Here is a 10,533-nt window from a genome sequence, read left to right on the forward strand (position 1 = left end):
GCAAAGACAACTTTTACCTTCATTTATCGTAATAATTTATCTCATCCCTCCTAACCCAAGCCCACATCATGGAAAACACACACGCTCTCCACTTCACCGATCCCCCGGGGCTGCGGCTCCCATCTTACCCCATCTCGGGCCGGACCTTGCTGGGAGCTCCATGGAGCCACCGGCATCTGCCTGGCACGACCAACCCGGGTCGCCAGCCTGCGGGCACCCCCCCACACACACGCACCAAAAATATTAAAGAGCAAGATATCGACTTGGGCTGTCTCCAAAGCCCAGGTCTGGGCTGCGAGCCAGAGCCCGCACACCAGCCTCGACCACAACTAATAGCTCCTCTTTGTCCGGCCCCGCTCACCTCCCTCCCCGCTTCCACCGCGCAACGGGAGCGCTGCGAGACGTGAAAACAAGGAGCGGAGTTAAGAGCTGAGGGCACCATTATTTACGGGCAGATTTCAGCCAGCAAACGGAGCGAGCCCCGAGGCTGGAGGGAGCCTTTTCCCAGCCCAGCAGCCCCAGTCCAGTGCTGGCTCTCCCCAGTCCCTGTTTGCAGGACACTTTGCATCCAGCAGCAAACAACTCAAAGGCAGGGAAGGTTTTTAGGTGGGGAAACTGAGGCACGCATCCCTTCAGGCTGTATTGGGGTACACAGTGTCGACAGTAGCAAAAAGAAAAGAAGCAGTGGGGGGAAAGAAATAGGCAAATAACCCAGGAAATGTGGTTTCTGCCTCCGAGGAGCTTGCAAGAGTTTCAGGACCCAAAGTGGCAATGGCAGCAGAGCCTCGGTGACCAGACCTGTCCTTCCAGCTGCCTCATCCAGCACAAAGAGGTGCCGCATCCAGGAAGAGCTGGAGCTGATTTTTGGGCAGGGGGTGGGACAACAGAGACCAGCACAGAAACTCAGGGGATGGGTATAACCACGACTTCGGCCCGTGGGTGCCAGGGACCCTTCCTGAGCCACGCTGTGAAAGGACCTGCTCAGATATGCTCCATTCGAGCCCTGCGGGGAAAAGGCATGCCACCACCCTCAGTGTTACGGGCCAGAAAACACCTGCAGGAAAAGATTCACCCAAAAGGCAGCCTTCCCGCAGAGCAGGGACCCTTCAGGCTCTCGGCATCGTGCCACGAAAAGATGTCCAGCTCTGTGCCAGCTGCTGAATGGGAGGATTTGGCTGGGGAGCTGAGACGCTGGCAGCAAATAACAGCCCTCCGGTGAGCCACGGTAATTGAGTGCTGACTGCACAAGAACAGCCGTCCTCGGGGATGAAAGGGAGCTGGATCGCCAGCCCTGCTCTGCCCTACCGCTCATCACACCTCTCTGTCACTGGGCTGAAGGTCACTTGCTTTAACTCCTGCACACGTCGCTGGGGAGGGGGGAGGCGGGAAACTCCAGGGGCAGGTACCCCCCAGCATCATCCTCCCGTCCATCCCAGCTGTCCCGTGGGGATAGCATCCGTGGGACCCAGAACAGGGCACTCCCCAGGGCCAGCGAATAACCAGGATTAGCAGCCTCCGGGATTGCATATACAAATCTGCTGTAAAGTCGTATTCGATGCTTGTTTATGCCTTAAGACTTGGGAGCGGCTTCTTGGGGGTGACATCCTGATGCATCAACCAAAAGTAATGAACCTGGTTAAAACCAGAAAGAAACAGCCATGAATGTCACATGGGGATGAACAAATGCATCACAAATATATATCAGCCTCTTAACTAAAAATACAGAAAACTCAGCGAAGGATAAAACAATAGAGGGGGGAAATGGCAGTGTAAAATTGATCCAGACACATGACTAAGAAGTCTTGCGTTTGGCTGGAAATATTGCCCTCTTCACAAAACCAAGCGCTGCACATTACGACGCATGGCATAACATGCCGCGCTCACCAGCTAAATTACATAAACATAAATCTAATACTTCATCTCCAAGAGCTCGGCGACAGCGGAGGTGTCAGCGCACACAGAGCCAAAGGGCTGCGGACGGGTCTGTCCATCCACTAAACAATGCCACGGATCAGGGTCACGGGGAGATGCTGTACAAGAGATGGAGATGGGGACGTTGGGGACACCCTGCTGCTGGCCCTGCCTTGCACCTTGGCGCCAAGGTGTAAATACAGCTGACACCCACTGCCTTTGCAGGATGCTTTGGGGGAGCACTTAAAACACTTAAAGATGGCCAAAGAAAATTCATCCTTTGCAGAGATAACATCTCCGCAATGCTAGCACCCAAAAAATCATCACTCTAGTGAACAAGGACTGTCCGGCCATCGGTGCAATCACCAGGGGCCAACAGCATAATTGTCAGACTAATTGCAATATATAAAATATAATTGCCCTCCCAGGTCAGTCTGTCTTGGTAGCCCGGGGCCAGACCTAGCTGCAAGAATAACCTGTCCCCAGGGCGAGTTTCTTCTTCCCCCGCCGGCGGAGGGGGTGGGTTTATGCCTTGAGCAGAAACGCTTTCCACTGCGACGGCAAAAGCTTTAACGTGAGGCTTTGCTAAAAATTGAAACTGAAGGTCAAGTTGATAACGCATCAGAAAGCAAACAGCTTGAATGCTAACTGCTAACTACAGCAATGAGCATTATTGCCTGATGGAAATAAAAACCAACTCTGAAGACTCAGGCTTGGCATGAAAAATGAAGCGGAGCGCTGTTGGGGAGGAGCACGGGGAGATGCTCACCCTCACCCCAGGGCTGCCTGGCTCTTTCCCCCAGCATAAATACCCCGGCACAGGTAAACTCCACCACTTGACAAACTGCTGGCAAGCCCTAGGCAGAGGCCAGATCCTGAGTCAACCAAAAGCCCTTTTACATCACTTTGACAGGCTGGAGGCACCTTGAAGCAGCAATAAATCACAGGACCCTTTACGCTGTCGGAGAAGTGCAAATGGGAGCCAGGCGTATACAAACAGGCTATAAAAGAAGGGGATGGATCCTTCACCCATTCCCAGCAGCTCTGCGCTGGTGTAAAGCCTTTTGGTGGCAGCGGAGCCGTCCTATTTATGGGGAAAGACAGAAAGGCGAAGCAGGCACAGCCCAGCTCTTCCTCCAACCTTGCAGTTGCCACCACAGGAGGCAAGGCTAGGGGATTTTCAAATTAAAAAAAAAGAAAAGAAAAAGCACGTTCTTGGTCCAACTGCACCGTTATTCACGGCTGCGGAGCTACCTTCCATGGGCAAAGCAGCAAGGCCGACCCCCGGCGCTCCCTCCCAGGGGAGATGCTTTAGGGAGCAGCTCAGAGCCCACCGAGGCACATCCAAGGAAGAGCCGCTTCGCCGGGGCCCCGCGCTCGGGCTGATATATGACAGCTCTTATAAATAAATGTATTCCTGCAGCGCGAGCAGGGAAGCAGCGTTACTGCTGATAACGCACGGGCTGCACTTACGCCGCTGTTATACCGCAATTACAGTGGAATTATGCTTTTTGATAACTAAATTATCACTAATGCACATAATCGTTGGGTTATGCGGATACACAAATTACAGGACTGCCTCAGCCCCGGATTAATACGCGTGCGTTTCGACTCCATGTACACTCACTTACTCTGCAATTATGCCGTCGTATCATTAACCATTTGGTTATAGGAACTCACGGTAACCACAGGTATCTCAAAGAAGAAGTGCTCGTCCTGCAGTGGGACCACCAGTCACGACAACTGCTCCTTACTGGTGCTTAATGGAGGAGGAGCGTGGGTTTGAATTGTGCCTGCGCATCAACCCGCTCCTCCCGGCCACGGGCAGCCCGGCACCCGGACCCCCCCGGTGGAGCAGCAGCCGTGGACGGGGCCGGAGAGCATCCTCCAGCTGTGCTTGCTGCAGAGTAAGGGCACAACAGGGCCAGGCATGGGCTAACGAAGCTGCTTAACCCAGTGTTACTGTCACCTCCCCGTGTCACCCAGTGGTCCCATCAGCCCTGCCCCAGGCACCCCCCAGGGCAGGGCCTGACAGCCCAAGGAGGGCAAGGAAACTCTCCTTTTTGGGTGGAAAAATGCTTACGATAATGCAAAATGCACCCCCACTCCCACAAAAGGCTGCTTTCCCTTATTCCTCCTGTAGTCAGACGAGAATCTCATTATCATCACTAGCCAGATGGGGCTGCTGTTAGCATTTACAAACCCCGGTAGGGTTAGTGGCGAAGCTGTTAACAGAGCCATAAACATAGCCCTTCGCTCGCAGCCCTGCAGCCCTTCCATGGGGCACCCCACCCAGCTCCCCCAGACCTGCCGGGCACCACACGTGCCCGATGGCACCTTCTCATCTGCAGCCCCGTATGTCCCCTGCAGCAACTCGCCGTCATGCCTGGCTGCGTGCAGACACAACCCCAGCTCGGCGCAGGCACCCCGGCACCGCTCACACCCGCATCCCCATCACGGGGCGCGCAGGCAGCACGCCCCGCGCCCAGCCGTACAACAAGCATCGCACCTGCCTACTCCGAAGCATCCCCATGCACTCCTCCTTGCAAAACCACAGCCCTGTGTAAATATTCTGCTTTTCAAGTTAAAATCCTGAAGAGCAGATTCCAGGTTGAATCCCCAGATGGGTTTCTCTGCATATTAAAAGCACAGCCGGTTCCCAGTGCCAGGGCGCGCGCGCGAGACAGAATTAACGCTGTTCCTATTTATAGGACTTTGATTAGGAGCTCGTCACCTAGAAGTTTTTATTCCTTTTATCCATTTATAAGGCCATAACACAGTTTGACTAGCTCCGGATAGGCTGGTGTCCCACCGATTTTGCCAGAATTTAATGTGTCATTCAGATACAGTTAAGCCAGTAATAGGCAGCAGCCTGTGCGCTGCAGGGTTTTAACTGCCTCGGAAAGCACTCTTTAGCTCCCATCTCGCCCCATGCATGCGATGCTGCGGAGGCAAAACAATGCCGGAGCGAGGAGGGACCCGGTGCTGTGCCGGTCCCTCTGCGGGGTCTCGGGTTGGCTTCGGACTCACGGTAATAGCACCCATGACAGCAACACCCGGGGGTCCTCACCATCCCAGCTGGTCCTGGGATTGATGCTCGGCCACCAGTGAGTACCCACGAGCTCCTCCGCCGCTCCCGAGGTTGCTAATCCCCCCTAAGCATCCCAGCGCTCCCGTCAGCAAAATGCTTTCTGGCTCCAAACAAATCCTCCCAAAGAGTTTTGCTGAGCACAGACTTTCCGCCTGTCCAAAGCCTATAGACAAGTTAAAGCACCTGCCCTCGGGGATAATTCCACTAAAATTGGGCAAAGCGCGCGTCGGTGCCAACTTTATTTTCTGTCAAAACCTGGGAGTATTTGTAAAAGTCTTTTCTTCTGGAACGCACCCAGCGCCGTGGCTCAGCCGCAGGAGGAGGGGGTTAGACCTCCTCGGCAGCCACCGGCTCAGTGGATCCGAGGTCTCCTGGTGAGCAGGGAACAGGATCTCAAGATGCTTTCCGAGAAGAGCTGGCAGCAGTAAAGCAGCCTGCCCTGCAGAGCAGAGGCAGCTTGGGATTGCTGGTCCCAACCCTTGCTGGAGAGCTTGGATCCTTGCTGGACACCACATTGTCCTTGCAATCAGCAGGGCAGCCCCAAAACCCGCACCGCCCTGGGATCGTCCCCCAAACCGTGCCATCCACCCCTGCTCATGCACCGCAACCACATCCCAGCTCAGGCCAAGAAGCCCAACCAGATGCATCCCTCCGTTCCCACCCATTGCCTTTTCTCCTCCGGCCCCAGCTGCTCCAAAGCCCACGCCGAGCCCCCAACCTGGGGGAAACCCACTCACCATCCTCCCTGGACTTCTGGATGAAGGCCTCCACGCCGCTTTCGCCATAGCTGCCCTCAGAGGCCAAGGTGGAGACATAGTTCCACTTGAGGGCTTTGACGATGTCCACCATGGCTTGGGCCTGGTAGGTGTCAGACGGGACGACGCGGGAGAAGAAGTCATAGCGGCTGTTGTCGCTCAGGTCTGGCGCGGTGGAGGCATAGCTTATCTGGGGGATCTGGGATGGAAAAAGACAAAGCATCAGAAGAAAGAGGTGATCTCCACCCCACTGCGATGCCCTCACCTTGCCCATGCTCCCAAAGCCCTGCTCTGGAGGAGAGGGAGGTGGATATCAAGGAAGACTATGGGTCAGGTGGGAGCACGTGCCGCCAGACAGACACGGGATGCTCCACAGCACCCAGGACCAGCAACTCATGGAGGGGAGACCACGAAGTGGAGGGTGATCAGCTCTACTGGGTCTTGGTGGCAACCCAAAGGCTTTGATCTGGTGATTTCCATCCATAATTGGGTACGGGAGACACAAAGCCACCCCAACCCATGCCGGGACACACGTCTCCTCTGCGCCCTCCAGACCAGTCTAAACCCACACACACCAATGCCTGGGAAGCGGGGAAATAAAACCATCAGAAAGCGCCAAGCTGCTGCTTTACATTTCTGCCCACAGAAATGCCTGGCTGGGCAGAGCCCAGCAGGCCAGAAGGACTCCAGGATCTCCCGAGGAAGAACAGAAACCAGCCCCAGGGCAGAGCAGCCACCAGTAAGTCCCTTCGAGGTCCACCAAGGAGCCAAGCAGCCCTGGGCTTTGCAGGGAGAGCTTCAGAGCATCCCAAGCTTTCATTTCTGCATGTAACATGCCTGCCTACCTACTTTGATCTCCCCACCCTGCTCCCCGGGTGCCAGCCAGAACGAGAGCTGTGTGTGTCTCTGGGTGCTGCCTGGGTGAAGGGGACCAGCACCATCCAGGGAAAGCAGGTACCAAGCCTTGGCCACGCAGGCTGGCCCAGTCCCTGGAGATGTCGCAGCTTAGGGACCACCTGAAGCTCAGGGACACCCAGCAAGGACCCCAGAAGGGCTTCCCGAGCATGGGATGTACCCAGAATGGGAGAGGCCAAAGAGAAAACCTTGCTCCTGCCCCGGGCAGCACTGCTAAGGTCTCCCTTTGGCTTCCTGCCCCAAGAAGGACAGATCCAACCCCACCCCACCAGGTCCTGTCCACCCAAGCCATAAATAAGCCCTTTAAATTAACCAGAGCTGCCGCACCTCGCACAGTACATTAGAATGATTTAGCACCAGAGGATCATGCGATGCTTAACACTTACACAGCACTTTACATCTCCAAAACACACCACAGATGTTAATTTATCTTAAAGATGGAAAAGGCTTATTAAATTATCAAGCCCAGGTTCTCCCCACCAGCATGAAGCTCCCTACAAAAGACCTATTGAGTACCCAGACAGCCCCCTTGTCCCACACAGCTCTCCCGGGTGCAGCCCGACACCTCCCTGGCACATTGCAAGGGCTGGCAGAGCCCTGCTCAAAGCCTGGGCAAGGTTTTAAATTCAGCAGCTATATAATCGCAGGGGCTGGAGCTCAGCCATGGTACAGCCTCACCGTGGCTACAGGGCTGCAGAGGCAGCGACAGCCCTACCTGGAGCCGGCACAGCCCGGGGAAGGGTCCGGCCACCCGCTGCCCTCTTGCCTTCTTACAGATGCTTCTTTACTGCCAGGACAGAGCAAACGGAGGAGGAACAGCCCAGGACATTGCAGATCCCAAACTTCCCCATGCCTTGGGGGCAAACGGGTACAGAGCAGCAATTCCCAGCTCTTAGAGGACTTTCCCTCTCTCCTGCTCCCTCTAATCCAGTTTAGGAATATTTCAGTAATTGCCACTTGTAGGAACACAAATGCTGCCGGAGCCACAGGCGACTGCAACGGATCCCAGTAATCCCCCGGGCTCAGCAGGCACCTGGGTCATGTTGGATGCCCAAATCAGCTCAGGCTGCCTTTGGCCTCACCCACCACCACTCCCCATTAAGCAGTTAGCCAATTCCCAGCAGCAGAGACACCTGGGTGGGCTTGGAGGTGATGGGGAGAGGTTTGGGGTCTGTAGGGATCGTAGTTCGTGTTATACGATCAAGCCACCCTGCTGGGAGCCCGAAATTTTGGTACCTGCCTCTTAATGACGGTGCTTCACCACCACAACTCCCTGGTTAAATATCAGTATCACCCCATCCCAACACCTCGTCCGACCCGTCCCTGCCCCAAGGCTGGGAGAAACCCCCGTCCCAGCAGGCACAGCACCGGCTGGGTAGTGGCAGACCAAGGACAGGGGGACTTGCACCGGAGCCACCCGGGTCTCCCAAGCCTCCTGGCCCCCACGACCCACCCCATCCTCCTCCGCTCCTGCTCCCAGGCTGCATCTCACAGTTTCTCCTCTGTTTCTCCATTATTTTCCCCTCTTCCGCTCCCCCCACCCTCTCTCTATTAAATGCGTTACCGGTGTTATAAACCCACGACTCCACCTGAATGCTAAAAGGCCCCTCGAAAGGAGCAGCCACCCTTCTACCTACCTGCAAAATATAAGATGAAAAAAGAGAGAGATTGAGAAGGAGCGGGAGAGGAAAAGGAAAGAACCTTTATCAAGGCACAAATAGGATTACTCTCTGTGACAATCTGCTTTGTGCTCCTTTCCGAGGGGCTGTGATCTGCTCGTTGGGTATCTGTGACCGGGAGCCGGTACAAGGGACTCGATTAAAATTCTGCTCAGCAGGCGAGGCGCTCGTCTGGCAATCATTCTTCCTGGGGAGGGAACGAGGGGGCTGCTCCACGCCTGCTCTCCTTGCCTCCTCCCTGCCTTGCCTGCAGCGGTGCTGGCCAAAGGATGGACACGGGGGCTTGGGGTGGAGGCGACGCATGCGGCGTGCCCGTGCGACGAGGGCAAGCGGGCATGGAAAGCAGCGGTGCCCACGTCAAAGGAGATTCGGGGCCAGGGATGCAACCCTGCCTTTCCAGAGGATCCTTTCCCAGCGATTTTTTTTCTGCATAGTAGTTTAGTTTAAATAGATCCCTGCCTCCTCGGAGGGGCTCTGGCGATGGAGACTTCCCAGCTATTCCCCCGTGACACCGCGCATCCCATCCAAGCCCAGACGCCCGGGGTGCGCCTGGGTTTAACCCCCGGGGTGCCCATCCTGCTCGAACCCCTGCTCGAAAATGAAGCCTAGAAGATACCTGTTGATCTACAGGCTATGAACTGGAAGCTGTATTTTAATAAACAAATGGAAAGAGCTTTTCTCCCTCACTCCTCTGCCTTGGATGGAAGTGAAAATAAAATACCAGTTCCCAAATGACCATTTCATAGACTTCTTCTTACCTTTTTCCCCCTCTGCCTTTTTGATCTCCTGGTCTACAATAGCCCAACACCCAGCACCAGCTATTTTCTCAGATAAAAGACAAAAGTCCTTTTAGGTCCATAAAAGCAAAATGCAGGCAGAGAATTCAAGGTTCTTAGAAAGAAGAAGGATGTGGTGGGGACGGAGAGCTGGAAACGTATCTCAGCTGCGTATTTGGGCACCGGTGGTACCTTGCCTGGCTCATCGCCAGCCTGGGATAAACACCACGGTGGTGGTGGGGAAATCAGCGGGACCAGCTCTCCTGCACCCCAAGGCTCCCTTGTCCCATCAAGATCCAGGAGTAACCCCGGGGCAGGGGGCAAAACCTCCTCCTTCCCTTATTTTGAACCAAAAACCAGAGTCGGCATCATCTAGAAGCACCCCCAACCTGGAGAAAGGTCCCTCAGGGTAAGACAGCAGGCAGGAGCCGGCGTTCAGGGTGTCATCCTGCCCCCCCCCCGCCCCTGGGTCAATGGACTGGTGTGATCAACCTCAAATGCATCGCAAGCACACCCATTTCATTAGCACCGGCTTACGAGCTAATGCGGCATTTTCTCTACTGGCAGCGGACAGAATCCCCTCCAGATCGGGGAGAATTAGGCAAAGGCGGCGATTTCAGTGCAGCCCCAGCCGAGGCGTGGGGGGCTGCAATGCTCCAGCTTAAACCATCAATCTGAACATCAGCTTGAGCAGCCAGGAGGGAAGGAGCCGAAAAACAAACGGGCCATTGCACAGCCAGAGCCACGCACACCGGTCGGGAGCATCCCCACGAGAAGGGACTTCTGCACCGGCCCCGCTGCTCATGGCACAAGCCCCCCCCTGAAGCCAGAGACAGGGTCGGGAGCAGCTAATTCCCTAACCATAATTATTAATTTCATGCATATCTTATGCAAACCTCTGGTTCACCGACAAGATGGAATTGATTTAATTAGAATTTCCATCATCGAGCCATTTGGATGGCAGCTTTTAATTAGGGAGAGTGTAAAGCACCGCAGGGGCTGGAGGAGCGAGGGGCTGAGCAGGGACGGTCAGACCTTGTCATCGGAGCAGAGCGAGCTGCAGCCCCCGGCCTGCTGCCCCTTCCCCGGGGCCGCAGGATCAGGCCCAGTGCCAAGGCAGGATCCAGCCCTCAGCATCTCCTCGGAGAACGATAAAGATCCCACGCCCCGCAGACCCTAGGCTGCTTACCAGATCTCCGTGCCTCAGTTTCCCCAGCTGAAAATGGGGGATGCAAGCTGCACAGGGCAGGCAAATCGCCCAGGCATCGCGATGCGCCGACACGACGCGGAGCCGATAACAAATTCCTCCATTTCCCAGCTCCAGTGCCACCGAAAGGCAGCCGCTCCGGGGTGACACACAACAGCCGTGCTCGAGGGGACACAGCATGGGGCAGGGAGCAAATGAA

The 10,533-nt window shown here is 55.5% G+C and overlaps 1 protein-coding gene across 2 annotated transcripts in view; it reads right to left on the bottom strand.

Moving 5' to 3' along the window:
* GRM4 (glutamate metabotropic receptor 4) overlaps positions 1-10,533 on the bottom strand; it is a 43,493-nt gene that overhangs the window by 27,173 nt on the left and 5,787 nt on the right. For both annotated transcript variants that reach the window (XM_009272850.2, XM_019470367.1), the window contains exon 2: positions 5,740-5,956. In XM_009272850.2, coding sequence (XP_009271125.1) covers positions 5,740-5,956 — 217 coding nt within the window. The remainder of the gene's footprint in view (positions 1-5,739; positions 5,957-10,533) is intronic.

This window comes from Aptenodytes forsteri, unplaced genomic scaffold (assembly GCF_000699145.1).
Source record: "Aptenodytes forsteri isolate BGI_AS27 unplaced genomic scaffold, ASM69914v1 Scaffold142, whole genome shotgun sequence".
NCBI lineage: Eukaryota > Metazoa > Chordata > Aves > Sphenisciformes > Spheniscidae > Aptenodytes > Aptenodytes forsteri.